Source organism: Apteryx rowi, unplaced genomic scaffold (assembly GCF_003343035.1).
Source record: "Apteryx rowi isolate R43461 unplaced genomic scaffold, aptRow1 scaffold_18, whole genome shotgun sequence".
NCBI classification, from domain to species: domain Eukaryota; kingdom Metazoa; phylum Chordata; class Aves; order Apterygiformes; family Apterygidae; genus Apteryx; species Apteryx rowi.
Genome location: NW_020448085.1, coordinates 2,769,170 through 2,794,244, shown reverse-complemented (window position 1 = coordinate 2,794,244; position 25,075 = coordinate 2,769,170). Strand labels below are relative to the sequence as shown.

Sequence of the window (25,075 nt, the reverse complement as noted above, 5' to 3'; positions counted from 1 at the left end):
TTCGCTCTGTACACACTGCTGAAGCTAACGGGAATACTTTGGGAGAAACAAGTGCAGGATGTGCAATAGGATGGAAAAACTTTGGCTGCGTCGGTCAGTCCGCACCAAATGTGAGAACAGAACTGGACGTAGCTGTAAAGTCTCTCCCTATGCAAAGGGGAGAGCGCTGCTACGATGGACAAGTAGAGGCTGAAGAACATCACAGGGATATAGTGCAACTTCCACTCATTTAAAAGGCTGTGGAAAAGCAGCCAACTGCTYGGTACCAGAGTCTTGATGAACAGGCAGCTACAGACCAGATTACATCTTGGCTGAAGTGACAGTGAGAGTAAAAGCCGTTATGCTGCAGGTCARTCTGGCACCTGTATTATTTTCATGCTCTCTATGACCTTTGCAAGTTAAAGTGTCAAGGTGACAAGCAGTGCATTCCTTATATTTCATATACAAAAAAGGGCTCACGGCTGGGAGCAAGAAGGCACAAACCTGGGAAATGATAGAGGTGAGGAGTTAACACAAAATTAGTATGACATTTATTAGGCATTACTTAGCACTGTTTCACATTTTGCCCCCAAATTTCCCAAAACAACATATATTCCCCACTTCCTTTCCCTTGTCCCCCTCTTTTGGATAAAGCTGCCTGTGCTCTATAGATACAGTTGCTGAAGAATATATTGTGAACACAGATAAATACAAACATACACAGCAAAAATGTATTATAGTATTACAATATTCAAATAATGTAGTTAGCCTTAAGCTATGGCAGTGCCTACGTGCTATGGGGAACTGGTTCAAGAATATCAAGCTGAGCCACTGTACAGGAACAAAACAGCATCAGCAGTGTCAGGCARGGGAGGGACCGAGGGAGGCTTTTTCAGGGTGCCTGAATAAGTGAGATGGCTGTCAGTTATGGGGATCCACTTTCTTAGGAGACCCACCCAGAAACTCAGAGATTTCTTCAGCCTGCATCAACTCTGCGGCAGGTCCTTGGAACACCTTTACACTTGTCCATTGTGCATACATTAAAGTCACCCCCACTTTTCTCTTGTTAGGCTATGTTTTCTTTATATATATTTTTTTAATTTCAGCTTTTTGKTTTTTTTTTTTCTTACAACTGTTAAAAAAAGTTTCATGGTAAAAATAACTCACTATATGATACATATACCCAAAGTGGTGCGATACTTTATATAATAAAAGATGAAAATAGTCACTTTCCATAATAAAAATAAGTTCTATTTTTTGTTTATTTTACAATATACTTAATAATTCTTTTCTTCTTCTTCACTCTGAAAGTAAATAGGTCCCGTTTTGATAGCGCTTCTGAGTCGATTAAAGTGGCAAGGACTGGAGAATGGCTTATAAGCATTTTGAGCAGCCGCACTCCACATGTCTCTCCAGCTCTTCCATGAAGGTGGAGCCATCGGCACACTGGAAGATGTATTTCCGCCGTTTGCTGCGGAGGGGGACGCAGCAGTGCCCGTGGCTGCAGCTGCCGCGGCACTCCATGCGGGGCACCTTGGAGGCGCTGGCGCACGACGTGTAGCCCTGCTGCTTACGGATGACTTCTCGAACGATCTCGCCTTGGCAGAGATTCTCTGGTAAGGCAACAGAGAGGTAAAGGAAAGATGTGATAACGGTTCTGCCAGATATTCCCCCCAAATCAGGAAGCAGCCTTGTGCATGTAACGGTGTTCAAGGCAAACAGATGCCATGAGCAGGACCTTAATGCTTTACTGCTTTGCACCTGCCATCAAAACAGAGCTTGTGTTACACAAATGTGTAATATCCGGCCCGTGGCAGAGGCCAAACAGGCCTGCTGGCTTTGATCAGCAGTTCTGGAAGTGCTTTAATGAATGTTGAGTGTTGAATCCTGCAACACTCCTGCAAAATATGAATTAGTTTTACAGTGTTGGCTTCTCAGGATCAAAGGTCAGTCTGCTGTGCACGACATGAGCAATCTGGGATACCTGGAAATGCCTATGCTGTTRTGCAGTCAGCTTTGCTGCAGCCAAATATGTTTCAGACAGGCTGTATGTGTATATAATTTGGAAAGCCTGTGGTTCATTCACAGGAAAGGCACAACCTAAATAAAAGTAATACAAGGCAACTCCTTTCTTCTGTACAGGAACAAATAAAGGCAAAAGGGACGAAGTCAGAATCGCTGAATTTCCAGCGAGGCTCCTCAGGCCAGGGCAGAGGTGGTGGGCCCCGTTTGTGCGTGGACTTGCCCCCGTGGGAGAGCCCAGCATGCTCTAGGATGCCCCAGGAAACCTGCCCAGCTGCCTCAGAGGGAGCAAGCAGGGAGTCCTTGCTGCCGCTTCAGATGAGCAGTGCCTCCTTCCTTCCAGCTCCTACTCCTCTCAACTGCAAAAACCCTTGGTATGGAGGGTAATCCCCCCCCCCCCCACCCTTTCCAAGCACTGCCGATTACCAGGTCACTGTTTGCTGAGGGTAAACCTCACAACAGCCTCTCCTTCCAACATCCCACCAAAATCCTGGGAGCAGCAAACCTTGAGGGTTCAGGAGGCAGAATAAAACCCTTTGCTGCAAACATCCCCCTTTCCATAAGTTTGGGCTGTAGCTAGCTAGCTCTTGCGTGGCTTTGTTCTCCTCCCTGCGTTGCTGTGCAGAGGCTGAATTAGCCTTACCTTCCTMCTATTTGCCATTTCCCCCTAATAAGGGTTACATGGGAAAGAGGTGAAAACAAAGACGTAAAGCAGAAATGCAGCAGACCAGCATCCTGGGCCCTGGGGCCAAGCGTACCTCTGTCACAATGTTCTCCGCTATAGTTAGGATCACATTCGCAGTAGGGTTCCCCGTGCTCGGAAAGTTTACACTGCCCGTGGTTGCATTTCAAAATCCTGCAGGGGTTTGAGGAATTGTTCTTCTTGTCACAGTACATGCCCGTGTAGCCCTCCATGCACTTACAGGTGTAAGCAACATTGGCCGCCATGCACCTCCCATGCAGACACCTGGAGAAAGAGAAGCATTTAGAACTGGCCTGTGTTAGATGTGAACCTTTCTTTTCCCAGGGATGTTTGCTTTTGGCATTTCTGCCCATTTAATTCCAGGACAATAATCCAAGAAACAGCTGTTCAGTGTCAAACACACTGAAGAAGTGTAAGTTTGCAGTGAATACTGGATAACGTTCAGAGAATACATTCAGAATTTGCAATCACAAACGACCTCTTGGGAAAGCACGAGGCTCCTCCATGAGCATGGACCAGTGCTTGGCATCCACACAAGACAGCTCAGGTTTACAGCATCAGCATGTGGAACTAAGTGCCAACAGTCAAGCTGCATGCCAAGGCCTCCTTAGCAAAATTACTCTACAAATAATATCAGGTGATGAAAAAAGTGTGATAAATTAAGGTCCTTGTGGAAAAGCTATGCACAGAATTATTCACACTCAGCTCTAGTTGGAAGGTTTCCTGGCTCATGTGGTTTGCACTGAGCTTTGGTATTTCCGATGAATATCAGAGGAGAGGTGTTGATCCCTAGCAGGCTCTGTGACACCATCCCCAGACTTGGAACAGGCTGAGAAGAGGAAAGAGGACATCACTGTCCAGCCAAGGGAAAATTGCTTAGGCTCTGTAAACCTTTGCTATATCAGGGCCCCCCTGACATAAACCTGTATCTTTCTTTTTTACTTATTTTATTCTTGGTAGTTTAAAACTGTTTCTGGCTTATGTTGAACCCTTGTCCATTTCATTTCTGATCTATGCAACTAAAAAGCATAAATAATAAAAGCAATAGCAGTCATGTCAAGACATGCAAAATACTATAATTAAGGGATTCACAGTCTTAAAAGCAGTGTTTTCTGCCCCACTAACAGAAGGTGTGCTTGGATAATAACTCTTGTTATTAAATCAACTGCCTGTTCTCTACATTTGCCTTTCTTCATTCAGATTAATCTGTGAGTGCTGGAGCAGATGCCTGCCTGCGTGGTACCACACTCCCTTGGACACAAAGGGCCTGTCTGTAAGGCGACAACTCCAAAAGGCTAAGGTGATTTAACGGAAGGTGGGATATCAAAAAAATAATAAAAACAGACAGAGCTACTTCCCTTACAATGGGGGCACATTCAGTATTGCATAACCCTCACTGGATTATGGGGAAACAATCCCTCATCACTTAAACATCTGGAACTCCCTCACTTTTCTCTTTGTCCAGGCATGACAGCTGGATGTTGAGGTTGGAAATTCAAGGAAACATTTGGGTCTTGGAGACTTTCTTTATTTGAGTCTTCATCCCTTTGGTCTGTAATGTGTCAGGTGCTTATCAACACCTTCCAGAGTTCAGTACCTTGCAGAATTAGACCCAGAAGCAAGTTTAAAATGGTGCCTCTGCCAACTTAAACTTCTGCCCTGACTAAGCAGCCATAACAGTGACTGCTCAGCAGGTCAACTCTAGTTGTCAAAAGCATGTGCTTGTGAAAAGCCCCTTCCACAGATACCACAACCCCAGTAGCTTCTAAACTAACTGTGCTTCCACCTGCTTATGAAAYGGCACTGGACTATGCAGACTGCTGATCTGTGTTGGACTGTTACCTTGTGTACCTGGCATAAGTAAGCTCTTCATCCAGTGTTTCTGATGGAGATGTGGTTATTGAGTTTTTGAACTGTGAATAATTGAACTGTGAACAGTTTTCACGCATCCCCTCTTTGCGTGCAACTCTATGCTGTCCCTTAGACTTATACTCTAAAGGGGTGTTACAGCGTGTAATATTAAAGTTAGCTATTTGGGAAATTTAAAACTGTTCACACTGGAGTGAATGATGGTCTTCAGAGAGTTAGTCCGAATACTGTGCCCAGTACATACTGCTTTAATGGGGACCTTCTTCTAACTATGAGCGTATCACTAAAATGCGTACCTCCCTCTCATAGCTAGCACTGTTCTAGGTAAGTGCAGGCACTCGCTGCCTCACGGGTAATGCATTCCCATTAACAGGAGTTCGTTCATTTTACTGTGTAGCATCACAGCTGAAAGTATGACCTGTAGTATTAATACCTTAGCTCCTCCAGGACAAAGAGCTCATTTGGAGAGGGAGATCTATCAAGCAGCATCAGAACAAGAAGTGGAAATTGAGAGTTGCCAAGGATGCTGACTCACAACCGTCAATAAGTTTATGTGGGAACCCAGCACCTCCAAAAATTGTCAGATGTCATTTTAGAAGACAAAAAGTGAAATATGCATTAGCTGTAAAGCTTCTCCCCTCCCATCAACACTCATTCGAGCTTACTTGTGGTTAAGACATGGGTCTCCAATTTCCTGGTCACAGAGGGGGCCTGTCCAGCCGGGGTGACATTCACAAATCACACTTGTTTTCTCTAGGGACCGGCAAATGCCATGCTTGCAGATGTTACAGGATTTGCAACCAGGAAAGACTCCTAGTGACTGCTGTGGTAAATCCTTGAAATCCTGCAGCTCATTATTGATGCGGACATCGTGAATACAGCCATGAAAACCATTTGGTGTCTTATCTGCACCCTGGCGCAGTGAAGATAATCCAGTAGAGGTTGGGATCCCTTCAGATAAAAACAAAAAGGGAAGGCTTACTCACAGGTACAATGATAGTATGTAAATTATAGTTGCTAACATTTCTTTGCCACAGCCCCCGCCTTATAATCTTTGAAGAATTAATTTTCATAGGACCTTTGCAARGTAGCTCAGTGTTACTGTTCTCATTCTGGAAATGGAAAGGTAGAAAAATAAAATCACTCCCCTAAGCTTATATAAGAAGTATGTGACAGAAGAAGAAAACAAAWACAGAAACAAAAACAAGCAAACAAAAAAGCCCAGGTTTCCTGGCTAACGGCCATGTGTTCTTGTCCTTAGATAATGCCTCTTCTGTCTATAGCTCCATAGTAATTATCCTTCTGAAAGGTTTAAGAGTGTCTTTACTTGCCGGCACATAGCTACCACCTCTGGGATACAGCAAGATTCCAGCTAGCGTTGCTCAATCACATAGTTAAGGCAGGGAGTGGCAAGACTGATCCCATCGAAACTACTGCAGGGGGATCTCGAGGCAGAGACCAGCACCTCTGGAGGCAGGCCGAGACTCTGGGGCTGGCCCCCTCCATCTGGCTCAAGCGCTTTGGAAGACTCCACAAGCCCGGATGGCCAACAGATTCGTTTGGGAGCCGTGTTACGCTCTCTCCATTGACACCCGTTTGAGCTGTATAGCTGCACTAGCACAGTCAAGTGCTTGCGTTTTCAACTGTGTAGGGCCTCTGAATTTTGCTTTCCATTAGTAACTCCATTTCTAAAGACAGTCTTAAAACCAAAATTTGCTTAACTATGCTTTAGGAGGAGGGTTGTTAGACCAGGTGATGTAGTTGGAGAGATGGACAAGATTCTGGACACATGAAGCCTCAGGTGAGTCTTAGATGGGGTGAATAAARATTAGTGAAGCTTAGGAAACATTGCTCTGGGGATAATGTAATTAGTTACATTAATTAAGCAGTCTGAAGGGGAAGGACAGCTGGCATCCAAGGGAATGCTAGATGTGGCACATGCAGCAGGTTTAGAAAGAATTAAACAAAACTGTAGTGGGCAATAAAAAGTCTCCACTGAGCCCACAGCTATTGGTATCCAATACAGTTCTTCATCTCAGGTCTCAGATTTGTCCTGTGAAGGCATTTTTGTAGGTATCTTTTGAGAATTAGTATTGATCCACAATGCTCACCCATTAACAAAACGTTTCCCACTGGATTACTTCCTAAGTTCCCTGTATATAAATTGCCATGGTGTTGGTATCTTTTATCCTGAACTAGAGGGAGAAGTTGTCATACCCTCAACATCAAATTATTTTCAATGTATAATGCTTTTTAATAATCTGTGACATTCCTAAGAGGAGCCAATTATAAAAGTTCAACTCTGTCCAAAGCAAGATTAGCCAGTTTTCTAGTTTACAAGGGCAATAAGGGTTCTTTTGGTAAAGGGTTATTAAAAGGAATTTTTTACAAAAGGCTTGACCAGCACAAAGTGATGTTGATAAGAGTTTCTACAATTGGCTTCAATAGTCTGGGGCCAGAAAAAGCCCAAAGACTTTCTGAGTCTATTATAGATCTGACTTTTGTATTTAGAACAGTCTGGGTAGAAAAACAAGTACTCCATGTCACAGAAAAGGAGAGATTTCAACATTCAGTCCGGAATGGAACTGGGGGATTGGGGCGTTACGGGAAAAACAAATCAGTCATGCAGAGCACAGACCTCAGACTCTCTCCCTCATAGCCAGGCACCTAATCAGGGGGATGCTCGTTATTCTGGGCATCTGCTCCCCACCCTACTCGGCCCCTCCTTTCCTAGAAATTCAGTCCTGACTCCGCTGTGCCCAGGAGGTGCTAGGGGAATAGGAAGTACGAAGCAGAACAGCGGGGCAGGTTCTCTGCTCAGGGAAGCAACCTCTGGCAGAGGGGAAAGGCCAACCGCTTCATTGGCAATATCTTGAGCTGACACAGAAAGCTTCTGTCAAAGGCCTTTGCATTTCCCCCCCACCCAGAATCCTTTCCATAGGATGGAAGATGATTTGCTTCTGCAAGGACTAGTTAAAATCTCAACCAAAGTCAAGAGTAACTGGCTGTACCTCCAATGTAGAGGGGTGTGTTGAGGCTGACAGAAGATTGTTTCTGGAGTTTTCCTAGACTCTTGGGAGCCCCCTTGTCCACCACCAGGTTCAGAGTTTGATTCAGCATAACCAGCTCCACGCTATGAAACTGTCCATCATTCACTGTTTCCACACTAAAAATAAAAGGCAGGAAAGAGAGAATTAGAAAATGACATTAACCATGATCTGCCTGCTTCTGTGACGCCCCGTCTCCTACTATTATACTTTGAAAAGAACACCTCACATTCCACACTCCTTTATGAACACTGTTTTCTCAACATTTCTCCTAGAGACAGTCTCCAAGGTACAAACTCAAACATTACTGACTCCTATACAGGCATTACCTATACATATATAACACTTGAGAGGACAGCAAATCACTGCATTTGAGAGGGTTGTGTCCATTCATGAATTGGATTAAAAACTTGTGCTTTCACACATGTTCAAGTTGCTTTGTAAACTACCAATGAGCCCTCCCAACTGTCCCATGCAGTCAGCATAGTAACTATTCTACTYGCACTTTCCAGGGCAGAAAAGGGGGAGTGTAGTTTACATGATACGTTGGCTTTGGTGGCAAAATTACTTCAGTAAAGATCTCCTGTTCTCTGCCCTCAGCCGCAGCCTGCTGTTCTTCTGTCACGCTGTTTGGTGCCCATGCTGCAAGCCAGATCACTGCCATGATTTCTTTTTGGATGGTTAGTTTAAACTCTAATCATTTCACAGAGGCAGCTCGGGACTGCAGTGTGGGGCAAGAGCAAGCAGGGGCTTCTGAAACCAGCTTTTCCTCAGAATCAGAGTATCTTGTAACTACGTGCTGAGGCATGCAGACAGGCAGACTGGCTGAGCTATGTAAAGCCAAAGGAGGAATTCAGGACTYGTTGACTTGAAAATGACGGGCATACTTTGTCCAATGCAACACAGTCCCACCTGAATGCAAGGAAAACCGACAAATTGTTACTCCTCTTTGAGAAACATTTAGGGGTAGATTGTGCCTTGAAAATAAGACAAAGCATTTTTATGGGCCAGCTAATCATCTCAGCGGACAATATATTAAAGGCACTATGTATTTATTGCTCAGGTATTTTGAGCAGTGATTTTCAAATGCATTAGGCCTGCAGTCATTCAGGTAGCTCAACAGCTGTTTGCCAGTCTGTACCACGTACAGTCTGCACTTTCAGTTCAATCACCCAGAAATTAGGARGTGCAGTGCTAAAATTCAGTTTGTACCAATCTATCACATTTTATTTTCAGGGCAGCTTCAGCTCTCGAGCCTTTACACTGCATGTTGAAATTCGCTAAAACAACATGATAGCTTCATTGTACCTAAAGCAGGAAGAGACCGAACGGGGGGCAAGGGATATACATGGGATTACCTGCTCTTGAGCAAAAAGAGTTTCAAATTAAGCTTGTAGCTATAGAAGTGATGGGACTTTTCTGTTGCTGTAAATGTAATGAAACGTTACAGCCTCTATTCCACACACATGCAAACACTAATGCATAATGAGACTCTGATAGCAGTCGTGGTTACAGCAGAAATTAAACTGTGGGCTATGTAAACTGCCCACATGCCAATACATTATAAGCTTGGCTTGCATGCACCCTTTTCCAAATTCTTCCCAGCAGGCTTGCGAGCTGTGTGGTGGTTCTGTTACGTAAGGATACAGACAAAAAACACCAATTGTGGGATTTAGACATCGTGAGACATTGCTTAGATGAAAATCTGGATTGGGCATTGCTGCACAAGTGGTAAATAACAGTGAGATATAGTAAAATATAAAATGTTGGTTTTACGAATGGGTCATTCACATGGTCCATATGCTCAGCATCATTTCTCAGTAAGTCAGGAGATCACAGGTCAGATTAATCTCAGGTATTTTGGAAGTCTGCAATGTAGATGTCTACATCTGAGTTATTTGCCTAGATTTTCTCTACTACCAGTTGAGAGAGACAGGCATGCTTTAGGAGTGGCTCATCTCTAAAGACAAACCTCCTTTTAGATGTATCTGCCTCTTGATGTAGATGACATGCCACCCATCCTTAATGTCCAGTCTTGCCTCACTGATATATAAGGGAGTTGTGCCATTGAAATAGGTCCTCAACTTTAGAAACAAGTTAAAAAAGGAGGAAAGTACTGGAATTTAGTTGTTTCTGGCATAACTTTAATTTTTATACAGTGTATTTACAGTGGACCTGACAAACCAATTACAAATGAGCAGTGTCAGACAGCAAGTCATCACTACAGYGATTTTTGAGGACCAGTGTAGTTAAGAACAGAGCACTGCTGTTTCGGTATATGGCAATCTGAAGAACTAGGCTAATGTCCTACTACAGTGCTACTGTCCCTGCAGGTTTTTGGGATGAATCACAAACACATATGCCACTAAAAGCTTACAAAGTTCTTAACGGATTATAACATGACAGCAGTATGTGAGCACCTTTACTGAGTGGGTTTACATAAAAATAAGGTAAATTAGTTCTGTCAAAGAACAATTCCCCGGGAAGTTTTTTTTGACTGAACTGTTTGCCCTTGACCTTCCAGGATGTCATTTCTTGCTGCCCATTCTTAGGATGGTGAGACAGCCCCGAGGAGGCTGGTCTCAAGATGCCAGAGCTGATGGTCCTGTTTGAAGTGTTTGTTAGAAAAAAAAGTCTGGACACTGTACAAAAACTCCAGAACCAGTTGATCCAGCAGACGGTGTGGCTCAAAATACAGTTGTACCAGTGCCACTGAAAGAGCAGTGAATTGCAGCACAAGGGCAGAAATAAGTGGCTGRTCCTATTGCCAAAGATGGTCTAGTGTGTACCCCTCAGAAAAGCAAACCTGTCGTTGTTGTACTCAAATTTTCTGTAGTAGGGCCCACATTTCTGTCAGAGAAATTTTAGGATTTACAACTCAAGGCTGCAAACAGCTGGTCCAAACTTTCTGTTTCAATATTCTTGAATTCTGCTAAATATCTGCCGTATTATGGGAAACAGCTGTGTTACAGCAATGGGCAGACTGGATGATCATTATGTACTCCCTGCCTATCTAACTGCAGGGTTGTAATGCTTAATTCATATGTATCAAGTACTTAGATTTTCAGCTGAAAGGTGCTAGATAAATGGARATGCCTATTTGTTTTTGTTAGTCCGTGCAGAAGTGCCAATGAAAGGAAGAAGAACAGCCAAAACCCATCGGCTCTGACAGCCGTGCATTGAGGAGCTGGGAGGAGTAGCTGTACGACAAGGAACCCTTCCCACTGGTGGGATCAATATCTGAAGCTAACGCACAAAACTACTTCCTTATCTGAAGGAGGCCAAGCTATGACCATTTGTCAGAGGACAACATTATCACATTTGGCAGTGTTAGCTCTTCCTTGGGCCAGGATTTCACAGGCATTAATCACCTACTCCCCCACAGCATGTGCTTTTTCCAGATTATGTAGAAGAGCCTTGACTAATAGGCAAACAAAAGTCTGTGTGTCCTGGCAATGCAACCAGCCATCCCACACAGCGCTCACGCTTTTCAGCATATCCAGAGCTAGTGTTTTCATTGGAAAAGGAGCGAGGTGTACTCACCTATAGGTACCGGCAGGTGAACATTATTCAGTTCTGACTCTTACACTTTTTAACTCATAAGAGAAGTAAAATATTGTATGCCTATAAACTGAGAAACAGAAGGTAGCTTCAGCTGTCATCCAACACTGTAGTTTTGGAAAGCAGATAAAGGCAAAACAGGCAAAGCACTCATTTGCTTTTTGAGAAGACACTAACATATGATGGAAGAGCTGAATGTGGACAGCCAGGATGGCAGAAAATCCCTCGCCAGTAGATACTTGTATTAAAGCATTTATTGTTGTTGCTGACAGAAAGACTTTAAGAAGTCTTTGGATTTTGAGAGAGACTGAGACAACACTGGGGGAGAAGCCAGCAGTGAGGGAAACGCTACACAAACTCTCCTCGGAGCCTCTTATGTAGCTGGGCCCTTAGGAGACTCGGCAATCGTCTGAGACAGTTGGAGACAGTGGCTTGGCCAGAGATGAAGGGAAGAAAGCCACAGACGCTGAACAGTGCATCACCACGCAGCTCGGAGCACAAACTTGCTGCGCTCGGCTTTTTTTCAAGGGGCCTCTTCCTGACCCAGCTCTCTGCAAGGGTTTTATTAAAATCTTAATTGGATTCTTATTGGGGATCAGGTGGTCTTACAGAGCTCATCCTCCTGCCACAGCCTGCAGTATGTAAATACCTGCCTCGGAGTCAGGGATTTATTGTGTTTCATCGGCAATCTCATTCGACAGYGCTACCGTGCGCGATGCCAGGGGACACGGGTGCGGGAGCTTTTAACCTGCTGTATTGACACTGGCAATGATGTGGCGAACATGAGCTGCAGGTTTAAGACAGGAACAGCAAGGTGTAAACATTTTATGGCTCTGCAAAGCCCCGAGGCAAGGAGTCCAAAATTGCCGCTGCGGTAGCTGTAGCGTATAACCAAATCAGCATCTGACCACGAGAGGGAGATGGAGTATCACAGAAGGACCAAAGTGCTTTGGAAAAGCAGCAAGGCTTTTGCATTCCTCTCCTTCGCTCCCCAAACCTGGGCTTTTTACAGCTTCATTCACAAATGAATATTGCACTCTATTACTCACTCAGGAGAGAGGCAGAAGAACTTTTACAAGCTGATGCTGCAGGTTTATTTTGGCTTGCTGCTTAGAATTTATTTACTAAAGCAGATCTTCTAATGTCACACACCTGACAGCTGACTTGATCTTACACAACTCCTTCCTTTCTGCAAAGGTTTTCATGCTTTATGATTAAATCAAAATAATATGTTTGAGCAAGGCAAGGGAGAGGGGAAAGGAACTGAAGGAAGAAGCAAAATGGCTGCTGGATTTGCACCAACTTCTTTTTCAGGGGCACTGGCAAAACCAAGTCCTGTTTTTTGAGATTTTCCAAACTATCAAAGAGTCATGAATTTTTAGCCAACTTACATTTGCACTATTGTGGGCCACTACCACTGGATATTATATAGTTTCCAATATAGTCTTGTTAAATAAAGGGAGGAATACGTTTAAGTGTAAACATTTGAAGCGTAAGCAAGGATTTCCAGGAATTTAATTTAATAATGCAGCTTGCTGAACAATAAACAGTAAAAGGAGCCAAAAGACCAGCTTTATATAAAATGGAAAGATTCTTCTTCAGGACCTGGGAATTGCTTCACTGACTGCCATAAATAGTTTGCTTAGGGCCCATCTCATCACAGACATTTCATATACACTGTTCTCACAGTTTTGACAGGACTTTCACTTAAGGCTTGTTACAAACTAGACACTGAGAAACCATTTCAGTTACCATCCAAGTGTAGTCACTTCTGGTGCCTTAGAAATAGTTACCCTGAGCAACAGGAAGTAATGGATGGYCAAATCCTGACCTTCAGCAGGAGGATCGGCTGTTCCAGCGGTGCAGGGAGAAGATCCACATCTGAGCAAGCCCCCGCAGGTCCCAAGGCAGGAGAGCTGCATTCCTGCTCCGCACTGCCGGACTGAGCGGCTCCGGGAGGCTCTCGCTTAGGGAACGTGCTGCTCCACAACCAGCAGCGTCGCTCACCTCGCTCAATGCATTATTTTCCTTTCATCAAGGTTACCCTAGCCTTTCATTACTATACTATACTATGCAGCTGAGAGCTGGTTGTAGCATCTGATCAAATCTGGCAAAAACACCCAGGAAAATACTAAAACAAGATCAGACTGTTACTCTTTCCAAAAATACCACCGAAGCAGCAGCAGTACACTCAGGAATAAGTTTTATTTTACTGTAATCTTCAAGCAATGCAGCATCCCTTCACATTGCACTGAAGCCTACACACAAAAATAACACAAGGAAAATAGTAGCACTATTAATCATCATCACTGAACCTCACATGAGAAATTACTGGAAGGTATCGCCTTCAACTGCTCAATGATCCAGATAGCTTAACTTGTAAGGTCATTGAAATTATAGCTTTAGCAGTTACAGGCTCAGGCTATAGGTTATGATGTCTCCTCCAGATCTGGATAGTCTATTATTTTCACTGAGGATTCCCTGATTTCCTCTTTTTCTTATAGGCACCTAATCACCTACTTTAATTCTCTATGCACTGGAGACTTTTATTCCACAGAATTATAGGTATGTCTTCAGGTCTAGATAAACGCCCTACAGGTTCCTGTGCCTAGTCAATAGAGGAAGCTAAGCACTTCTGAAAACCTCTGAAAATGGATTCAGATGGTCTAAATGCTGTGCTGAGAATCACTGAGAAAAAGCCTACAGGGGAAAAGAGATGCAAGGACCTGGGTGAAATCTCAGCCATGTGGATATTGCTCTTAGTGTCTGCAATCTGTGTAAGATTCCTGCAAACAATCTACAGATAAAACAACCCACCTGAGCGACGCAGCTAAGCGTATATGTGGGGAGAGCACAACTTCCAAACCTCATGAGAACACCACTGGGCTCAGCACCTCATGTTCCCTCCATGCCAACGTGGGAAGCTGGGAGCGGCTCTCGCAGGGAGCGGAGCCCAGCAGAGAAGGGTCTATGGAAGAGCCATTAAAACATCATATTGCAGGGAGTTGGCCTCATCCATCAGAGCAATTCCAGAGCGATGGGCAAAAGGAGTCCTCATATGGGGCCCTCCACACACACACGCAATGGACACCATCTCTGCCAGGGGCTCAGACTCCATAGCACAAAGGAATGAAGGGAAGGGATGTGTATTAAACATTAAAAACACAGCAAATACATGAAAGAACAGATTTCCTTGCTCATTTTTGGTCTATTTCTCTTCTGCCTCCTATATTTTCTTTCCTCTCCACTTCAGGCCCAAACACACACTGCTGTTATAAACACTGCCTCCCCTTGCTCTAATACCCACCAGAGATTTAGAGCTGCGCCACTGCAAATATGCCACTGAACAGAAATGCATTAAAGGATTAAACCATTCAATTTGAGCTTGTAAAACTTGGGCTTTGGGGTGGTGGTTTTTCGCTGATGTGTAACGTACCTTTAGTGGAGACAGCAGGGAACAGCAGGGCAGAGGAGTCAAAAACAAAAATAGCTTTAAATATCACAGCACACCATGTCACTGAGGAAATGTATAGCCATCAATTATGCAAATGAGGACATCAATTCATTAACTATGATCTCCAGATTTTCCTGACCTCTGTCTTAATGGGGACATGCCTCATTTGAAGCGCAGAACAAAGCAAACATGAAGATGGGAAGTGACTGAGGAGTGAAGGCCACAGAGTACACTGAAGTTAAGCAGTGTTTGAAAACACTCAGAGTAGAAGGGAATGACCAGAAATCCTGTCCAAAAGCTAAATCAGTTTATGACGCAYGAAAACGGCAGGCATGGGAGAAGAGGTACCAAAATCAAGAAATGCACCGTTACAGCTGCAAGGAAATGCATTAAGGCGTTAGTGATTTGGGAGTGGTGAAAGTCATTCTGCACCGGGCTTACTTCAGRTATCAGTGGTGGTGATGGTTTTTCATCTCTCCAAGTTACGGTTACCTCCCATCCTTAGTTACAGTTATAATCAGTCCCCAGTCTAAAATAGATTGAAACTTCTCCATGGCAACAAAGGCAAAACCATAATTGGAGTCATGTTTGTGCTGTTTCTACAATAACCCATCACTTCAAGCACTATCATCTTCAGAAGCCAAATTAAAAAAAAACATGTTGAGAAAAAGCAAGAAAAATGTTAATGAAACACAAAACTAGGGAAGTAAGAGGTGAAAAAGATGTATTAAAGCACTCAAGTTCACTTTCAGCTCAAAACTTACTCTCCTTTATTATATTCAGTCCTGTTTTACATGACTCCAGTGTTGAGTGCTCTCTGGGAGACCTGACGTTAAGATTTTTGTTCCTTGATACCTACATTTTCATTTGCTTGGTTTTATTCCTTTTCTTGTACTTAACTCAGTAGACCACCCATCTTTCTCTTCTTGGTGTTTACAACCCCTAAACACTGGCAGCTGATTACTGTATCTCCCTTAATGATCATTTGGCCAGGCTATGCATATCTAATTTCCACTCATAATTCAATTCCTGCAGCACCCCTGCCAACAGTGAAAGCTATTGTATTACAGACCTTCTAAGGGAAAAACAAGGACCTTTTTTATACCACCGCAACATGCAATTCACACAGTCCTGACCCCTTTCCCCAGATTATTCATAAAAGGGTCAGATTCATGGCGAGGGTAAACAGACCTTGTTTGCAGTAAATTCTCAAAGCTTCACTAGCATGGGCAGAAGGTCTGACACCCCCCTCCAACCGCACAAAGCCTGTAGCAGCCCCCTGTACTATCAAGGTGTCTCTGCAGAGCTGCATACTTCGTTCTGCTAACTGAAAATTTGTTAAAAGCAAGTGCAATGGCAATAAACATAGCTTGAATGAGCATTTCAAGTCAGGGGCTCTCCTGAAAGGCAGATCACGATGCTGCTGCCTTCCCGTCTCACTGCCCGAGAACAAGCTGGCACATCCCGGCAGTCAGCGTATTTCAGCACAACGAGCAATTGCTTCTTAATATCTTTACTGTAACATGCATCATATAAAATATATAACAAACCAAATAAATACAGAATGCAAAAATGATCACATATAGATTCTGCAATACTATTAGGGCTCATAAAATCAGTTATCCTGAAAAAGTTAGACTGCAAACATCAGTTTGCAGAGAAGGGCAAGCCCTGACATAGCAGCAGCCGGTCCCAGCGCTGCAGTGCCACATCCTCGGAGGAGGAGGAGAGGCTTCCCTGCACATGGACACTGCTGTGGGGCACACAGCAGGACGTGTGGGACAGCCTGATCTGCTCCACCAGGGCTCAAAACAAAACATGGTGCTTGGCTTTACGCTGTTCAGTGCTAGTATTAAACACTATTGAAAACAACTATGCCATTCAGCCAGATATCAAATCTCAGCTTGTTTCTGAGGAGGAGGTTTATCAGGTGTCTTCACAGGGTCATTTTACCAGAGGGAATACTACACACAACCTATCCTCTTTTCCTCTCGTGAAAATACCAAGGTATCGGCCATTTAGTCACAGTGACCAGGGCCATCACAGAACAGAATTAAAAGTGCTTCCAAACTGAAAGACAGACAGACAATGAAGCTTTCTAGTTGAAACTGGAGGCTAAACCCTAAGAAAGAAAACTGTGTCCATGTAGAAACCTAATACATGGTCAGGAAATGAAATTGTTTTCACATCATCTGTGGCAACATACCTATAGTTGCATGACTTTGCATAAAAATAAGTAAAGTTTAGATAAAAATAAACAAAATCTGTTACTATGTGGAAACCCTGAGAACAGCAGTTATCTCAACCACCTTTTCCAGAGGCTTTGGGGCATCCTGGCAGATGCAGAACAGTGCGTCTCATTTTTATACTGGGAAGGAGCACTGAAACAATTGTGCACAGAATCAACCGCACCTGTGTGATAATCCTGAACACCAATTCTGCATGCACTTGTTCTAACAGAAACTGTCATCTATTGAATCCAGAACWTGGGGTTTTGCATAAATGCTATATACATCTATCACACATGGTACACATCTATATTTTGTGTTAGTCATCATGTTTACAACAAATTTATAGGCAGAAGAAATAAACATGTTACATTGGCTTGCTACATTTTTTTTGTAAGAGAAAAACCTCATGATTCAAGACATAAGCCAGCCATTAGTGGATAGGAAGTTTATAAAATTAGTTTGGCTATGATTAGGTTTATTCCATCACTGTCTATTACAGGGATTCTTCAACCCTCCTCTGAAGCAATCGGTATTGGCCAGCTTYGGCAATGCACTACCGGACTAGGGACCTACGGTATATTAAGAAAATACCTTTTAAAATACTTTCGCACACTTCTCTCCTGGTTACTCACTGGACAGAGAGCTCAGCACAAGGCCATGTTTCCAACATTCAGGAACAAACCCGGCTCCTCAGAAGCTGGACTAACACCAGTAATCATTTACAAAGCTCCTGAGCTGCCAGGACCACTGCCATAGTCCCACTGATGCTCTCACTACAGGAGAGAGCGAGGCCGAGTTATGGAGAGACCAATGACTAAATCAAGTTATCTGCTGGGGCGGAAGAAATGGTTCTCATTTCACAACTACTTTTGGTTTGGCTAGGCAGTGTTAAAGCTCAAACTGAACTGGCTAAAACTCAACCCAACTGCCTACTTTTACAAACAGGAAATGCTTCCTTTATAGTGGAGGGCCCTGCATTTTCAGCAGCAATTTTCTTTTGATGATAGTGCTATAATAATACTTTTAGTTATAGTCAAATACCACTGTAGAGAACAACTTCTGGCTTGTGCATTCAATTTTACAAAAGCCCAAGACTACTAACCCTGAAAACCAACAAGTACCTCCAAGGTGCAGGGCTGCTCCTAGAACACAGCATGCTTTCAAGAAMAAATATCTTCCTTTTTTATGCTCTCAAAAATACTTTAAAATGGTTAACCCTCTCCTACAGCCAAGTAAAATATCATGGCTGTGAAGGATTTGCTTTCCCTCTTTAGGCCTGCTCCCCGCAAGTGCCCATTACAGTCACGAGGGCAAGGCACTGCATGGGAGCAGTATGCCGTACAAGTAGACTCTAACTAGAGACTGAACTCAGACTGTTTCAACACATTGATTCCTTTGTGTTTTTTTCCCCTCCACTTTTTTGCTTATTTATGAACTATCGCTATCTCCTCACCTCTCATTTCTTCTTTGGATTAATACTGTTATCTTGCTGACTTCTTTACATTTTTACTATTATTCTGTGCACAGCAATATTCAGATTTTTTTTAAAAAACAGTGATAAAGGTGTCAGCAATAGCATAGATGACCACATTCCTAATTAAAAGGATACAAACAACACCCCTGTTTTGATGTCAAGTGGTTGTAATATGAGTTAATTCAAATGATTAGTTAAAAGGGCATGAAARCCTATTTGGAGGAAGAGCATCTACTGTGTTTATTGCCTTCACAAACTGTGGCTTAAGTTCTCCAAAGTTCAGTCCTGAGTGCCGAGGGGAAGACACAAATCAGTTGGTGTCACTTACATTTCTTCTTGTGAATTAGCAGCCCAGGTACCCTGGCAGCACTTGTGTTACTGCTGTTCGGACAGGAGACTTCTGAGCATAACTTTGGGATGATATCCAGAAGGCTTGGGCCCTACTGAACGCGGCCTGAACCTCAGAGAACTTCATTTCTATTTCTGTCACTACCACAGTTCAAGTGGCATTGGGCCAGCTATTCCTCAGTGCCTGTATCTGCTAAATAGACATGCTAACCCTGACTTGCTTTGTGAAAGGCTTGAATTTCTCTCTTAAAACACCCAACGCATAGGTATAAGGTCAACAGTAGTATAACAAATGAGGTTAGAAATAAAGCTGTGGGTCAGGAGCACAGTGATTCTGGATCCATACTGAAGAGATTTACAAATAAAAATTAATTCAGCTGAACAAGATTTTGCTGGCTAAGGCCTCAGGCAGCCTGAAGGACAAAACTTTACTCTTCTCTAAGCTTCAGCTCACCAGAAGAATGTTTCTGAATTTCATGAAAGCAAATATTTGATTCTTAACATAATGATAAAAATTTGATGATGTTCTAAGGTTTTGGTCTTACATTTTCACAAAAATCCAAGGAAAACTAGGGAAATACTATGTTTATAGTTTGACAAGAACTCAAACACTTGTCTTTTTTGTTCCATTCAAATACACCAGAGCCCTTTATAAAAGTAAGAAATAATTCATCTGTCCTTTGCCTTGGCTCATGCAAGATGTATAAGTACATTCAGAATTTACAACATTTACTGTGCAGGTCAGAGATTAATGCCAGCTGCTTTCATTATATTTGATGCAAATTCCCTAAGGAGTACCTGAAAAAATAAGGGAGCGTGATAGAGAGAATAAAATGAATTGCAAATATGCAGAATTGTTAAGGGCTCACTGATGCCTCATAGAAATCTCCCAAAAACAGTCTATTTAGAGACCATCCAGGAGTATCAAACAGGAATCCCACCAGGGACAGGCCCAGCACCAGCTTCAGGCTATGAAGGTATTATGAAGGAAAGGACCAGTCACGCAGTTAGCTCTGCAGAGACACTTCTGGCAAATACTGGGTTTGATGAGCCCTAATACTGTTTCTAAGAATAACTAATGCTTTCCCTCCTCCAGCACATTCCTCCCTAAAATGCAGTGTATTAATGATGCAAGCTCCTAGGCCCCTTCACAGGTAAGCATTTGCAACTACAGAGAGGCAATTACAGAAAAATCCCATCTCCCTGATCTTCAGTAGATGCAGAAGTTTTTCCTTCGCCAAAGTAACTGTTACACCTCAACACCAGATGGGTGGAGGAGAAGTCTTAGAAATCTGAATGGAGACGCCAAACTCCTTGAATATTACCCAGTTCAGTTCTTCGGAGCTGCCTACTCAGGAATCTGTTGTGAGACAACTGCACAGTGGTGGCCATGCTGGCTGGACCACCACTGCCCCACCACCCAGAGGAGAAGGGAGGACTGCCTCACCTCCTGGAGACCCCTAGCACCTTCCCCAAACACCTTCAGCATGCACAGAGACCCATATTTAATGTGTCATCCCACAGTCATCAAATACGAGGCAGAAACAGTAAGAATTTAAACTCCCTTGACTTGAGGTCTTGTGCTTTAACCACAAGAACATCCAGCTAGTCTCTGTAAGAATTAGCCAGACAACTAGAATTGCATGATACAATCTGTAAGAAATATTTTTAATGATGAAGCATTTTTGAAAACAGATTATAGAAGAATACTTATATAAAGAACTATAATATAGTTTGGGTGTAGGCGCTGCAGAAAGACAAACACAATGAATTCTTGTATTTTCCTAACTGCCTCCTTTTTCACTGCTGCCAGGAAGCATGCATGAAAACATATGATTTTACACCAGTAACAGCTGCATCATGCTTTTTACCAGATATGACAGTTTGTATGCAACATGGCAATCTGGGTACTCAGGAGGGAATTACATCATTAGTTTAAATGTCAAATTTCTCTTTTCCATTTCTATTAATGAAAGATTGATCTAGCATTCAAATCAGTATCATTGTATAGTAGCATAAAACCTATCATAAAAAAGAAATTACAAGTAARGTCTTATCTCTGGTTCAAGAACAAGATATAGGAAGAGATACCGGAAAATACGAAGCTCTCCCTGTAGAAGACAGTTAAACAGGTATCAGTTTCAATGACTGACAGCTCAAACTACAAAGTTGAAATGCTTTTTTGCTAATTCCAAGTTTTAACAACTGCAGCATTCTGGCAAAAAAAAGCAGTGCATTCATCATCAGRTGGTATCTTAAATTAAGGTAGGATATCTGAGAGATTTACTTTATTTCAACAACTCATTGTTGGCTCATTATTAAGTACTGTCATGGTATGGAAGAGTAACTCTCACCAGTCCAGAAATCAAGAGGTCCATAAAGCACTCAGAAACAGAATTCTGTTCTCATTTATGTATCTACAGAGTAGCTAAATAGAATAAAAGAAACAACATATCAGAATGCTACTTTACAAAGTGGGTCTTCTGTAAGATGTTCGCTATGAAGTTCAGAAAGCCTTTATTGCACATCTTACAAGTGAAGAGTTCCTGTGATAGATCAGTAAGGTTTTCTGTTAAAAGGAGGATTTCAATCTACCATTATTCATGCACTAACTTGCATTTCCCTCTTATTTGCTGATAAATGACAATATATTTTATGCAATTGCTTCCACTGGATCTTTGCTAACTTTAGCTGACTAGAATGCAAGACAACTCCAACTGCAACTTTAACCTTTCTATCCAAGACTTACTACAGGAATGGATACRTATCAAGCAAATCTGAACCTATAGCAAGTTAATCTTGGGCTTTTCTGGACTAACCTTGCACTGTATCTCTACTTAAACAAATCTGCTCAAAGAAGCAAATGAGATACAGGAACAGGTCTGCTCCCACAGCCAGAGACAGTATGCGCTCACAGAGCAGATAAAATAAACTGCTCTTTCCTGGCTATTATGCCATATCCCTGTTCTCAGACAATCTCCTAAATAATTTTTCAAAGTGAGCCCATCTGCAGAACACATTACAGCAGGTAAAGTTCAGAGTACACACACAATTTGTCTTGCAACATACATTAACCCTGGCAATATACCTACGGGATAGGGAAGGATTCTGCAATGGGATCCACTGTTTCACCCACCCAGCACCCTCAGCTGAACACTTCTGAAAACTGCCTACAWGTACGCTTTACCTGATACTAGCTTCCAAACCTGTCTGACAACAGGCATCATCCCTAAACATATTACGTGAGTTAGCCAAGTAGCTTGCTAATTTTACAGGCATACCTCGGAGATACTGTGGGTTCGGTTCCAGACCACCGCCATAAAGCGAATATCGCAATAAAGTGAGTCACACGAATTTTTTGGTTTCCCAGTGCATATCAAAGTTATGTTTACGCTATACTGTTGTCTATTATGCGTGCAGTAGCATTATGTCTAAAAAAACAATGTACAAAATGTGACACAGAGACACGAAGTGAGCACATGCTGTTGGAAAAATGGCACTGATAGACTTGCTACAAACCTTCAATTTGTAAAAAACACAATATCTGCAAAGCGCAATAAAGCAAAGTGCAATAAAACGAGGTATGCCTGTATTGTTCTTCAGCATCATTAATGAAACTCATCACGGAGATGCCTGTGACTTCCCATATCCCATCATGGGGGTCCCAGAAATAGCCAGTAAAATGTCGCAGTTACAGTACAGGAACCAGGTCAGTGATAGATTTCCTGGTACAGTTCCCAGCAGGCAATATTTTAAGGCCTCCTCCTCTTTTGGCAGACACTTCTGAAGAAAAGCAAGAGCCAAAGCACTGCTCATCCCTTCCAAGGAGCGGACCCCTTTGGAGGACCGCAGCTCCAGATATTGCCAGTGATAATGACTCTAGCAGTCTTTCAGCAGAGCTACTCAAAGTCAAACAGTCCACTTTTGCTGAGGATGAGAGCTAAATGAAGCATCTGAATGAGGGAATAAGGAGTAGGTGGCACAAAAGGCAAATGGTTTTACCAATGGTGAGACTGAGCTTTGAATGTTGTGTGTTCTCCTAGTATCCTTATTTCTAACGCAAAATGAAAAGTTATAGAAGCTGCAGAAAAGAGTCCCTAAAATGCTTAAGGTTTGAATAAAATGCTTCACACTGACTCTGCTGTTCATTTCAACAAAATACGAGTTAGGAGGCAATACAAGTACAGATAAACTCATGGGAGCCAGCACCGGGTATAACACAACTTGCAGTTCCCTGGAGAAAGCCTCTCAAACATCCGTAAAGCATTAGGAAAACTCAAATTAGAAATTTTGGCCAATGCCTGAACAATGGAAATGATTGACCATTGTCCAAGCTACTAAAGGAAACGGGATTTTCCATCACTTGGTGTTTTCCTGTCAAAACTGGGCGCCTAGCTGGAAGTCAGGCGTTAGCCAAACATAGCTTGTGCCTTAGCTAAAAGTCAAACAGGATATACAGGGAGGTCAAACTGGATCCACTCATGCCTTCTAGCGTTAAATCCTATGATTGTAAGGAGAGAAGCAGGTTTCCTCCCCCTTCCTCAGCCCTTAAGGAAAACAARTCTTTTAATCTGTTTAGAGGCCCTTTCTGACATTCTTTAGCTGCAGTTTTTCTCAATCAACCTAATCTTTTCCCATCAAGCTCCATGCTAATCCCATTTTGCTCCACTCCTTAAACTAATAAAAGATTAGAGTGACATTTCAGAAAGGGCATCGTATTAAGCAGCTACTTTACCATCTCAACAGATGACACAGTACAAAATGTAGTGAACAGGCCATTAATCTTATGGTAATGAGGTGTCAGTCTGCATGGAGACCTCCTCCTTGATCAATATGAAGGGCACAGGAATAATGAGGACACTAACGCTCACCAGCTCTGGCAACTTTGCCAGAAGGCAGCAGATCCATAGTGCGTTGTGATGGTGAAAACGGCTCCTGCCACCACGCCACTCTGCCCTGACAACAAGAGCGAGCATCCACCCAGATCTGCCGCCTCGCGTGCTGCCCACCCATGATGAGCCTTTCCCTATGTTCTAATTAGGGGCATAAAACCATTTAACACCTTCAGCTTTGCTCTAACGTGAAATCAGTTAGGATTACCGGCCACACACAGAGAAATGTTTCACACCTAGCCTACTGGTGAAAAGCACTAACAAACCACTTTTGTCATTCCTACAGTKGACAAGCCATTGCTCCTCCTGGCAATATCCTTGCATTGGTATATCCCATTTGCTTTTATGCAGTAAAGAATAAAAAACAACATTTTCATTTTCTTACAAATATCACAGTTTCCTTAAAAGAAACTACAAACCACTACCATGTTTCTGGAGAACTGGAATTTTACTGCATGCTGAGAACACCTTCCAAAAAAAGTACAAGGAGCATCCTGGCTGGTGATTATTTGTTGGCATCCTTATACTTTATATTTATGATATTGATATTATGATATTATGATATGATATTTAGTGGCATCCTTACCCTTGCTGTAATAGGACGCTCTCCCTGAAAGAGAAGGCGGGCTGGGAAAGGCATCTCTTCCGCACRTGCAATGCCATGGAGCTGCACTGAACCCTCAAAGCCCCATGTGGACACAAGGAACCAGCTGGAACATCAGGGCTTAAAAATTATCAGAAGGCAGCTAATCTGGGGAGAGGGGCTGGTGAAAGAAACGAAGGAAGACACGAGCAGCACATCCTTCCTTTCTAAGGAAACCCTTTTGCATACGGGTTTTGCTTTTACATTTGCTTTTTTCTTCTTGTGACTAATGAATAGAAACTGYGCTGTTTGGCACGCCAAGAGGTCAAGCTGCTGAGGGTCAGACTGCCCTACAGTCCACGTCTGTAATTTGTGCTTTGCAATGGCTTGTGTCATTATTTCTGATACAGGTGAGAGTTCTAAAAACCTTCCCCCCATAGAGGAATTCATCCCTTCTCCTGCTTTGACACAGGCTAATCCTGCACTTGCACAGTCACTGTTGTGCCTTGGTACAGTACATTAATGGTAAATATCAACATAAGAGAAACTGATTCCTTGAGACTATTTCAAGGACAACATTTACCAAAAACTAAATTTTTAACCACACAGCCCCTAGCTAAGACTTATTCTTATTTTCTTATCTAATTGCATAGATAAAAGAGATGCAGTAAGTAAAACAAAAGGTTCTTCTCCCACACGTTTCTGAAAATTCCTACCTCTCCATCTTTTTTTGGTAATCAACTCTATCTTGATATAGCTTAGGCCTTTACCTGTATACAGTGGTAGGTGGAGAATTGAGCGTGTCGTAGATGAGCCTCACATGTCCTTGGTACAACTCCAAAGCCAAAGGATCGTTGTCTCCTTTGTACAATAAGATGCCGTTRTCCTTGTCTGTTGCTACCTACGAAACAT

The 25,075-nt window shown here is 42.8% G+C and overlaps 1 protein-coding gene across 1 annotated transcript in view; it reads right to left on the bottom strand.

Moving 5' to 3' along the window:
- Positions 1–1,099: 1,099 nt before the first annotated feature.
- Positions 1,100–25,075, bottom strand: part of SLIT3 (slit guidance ligand 3) — a 515,694-nt gene continuing 491,718 nt past the window's right edge. Inside the window, exons 34-38 of the mRNA XM_026061340.1 lie at positions 24,934–25,064; positions 7,585–7,739; positions 5,239–5,524; positions 2,760–2,968; positions 1,100–1,592 (exon numbers count right to left, since the gene is read on the bottom strand). Coding sequence (XP_025917125.1) covers positions 1,354–1,592; positions 2,760–2,968; positions 5,239–5,524; positions 7,585–7,739; positions 24,934–25,064 — 1,020 coding nt within the window. The 3' untranslated portion in view covers positions 1,100–1,353. The remainder of the gene's footprint in view (positions 1,593–2,759; positions 2,969–5,238; positions 5,525–7,584; positions 7,740–24,933; positions 25,065–25,075) is intronic.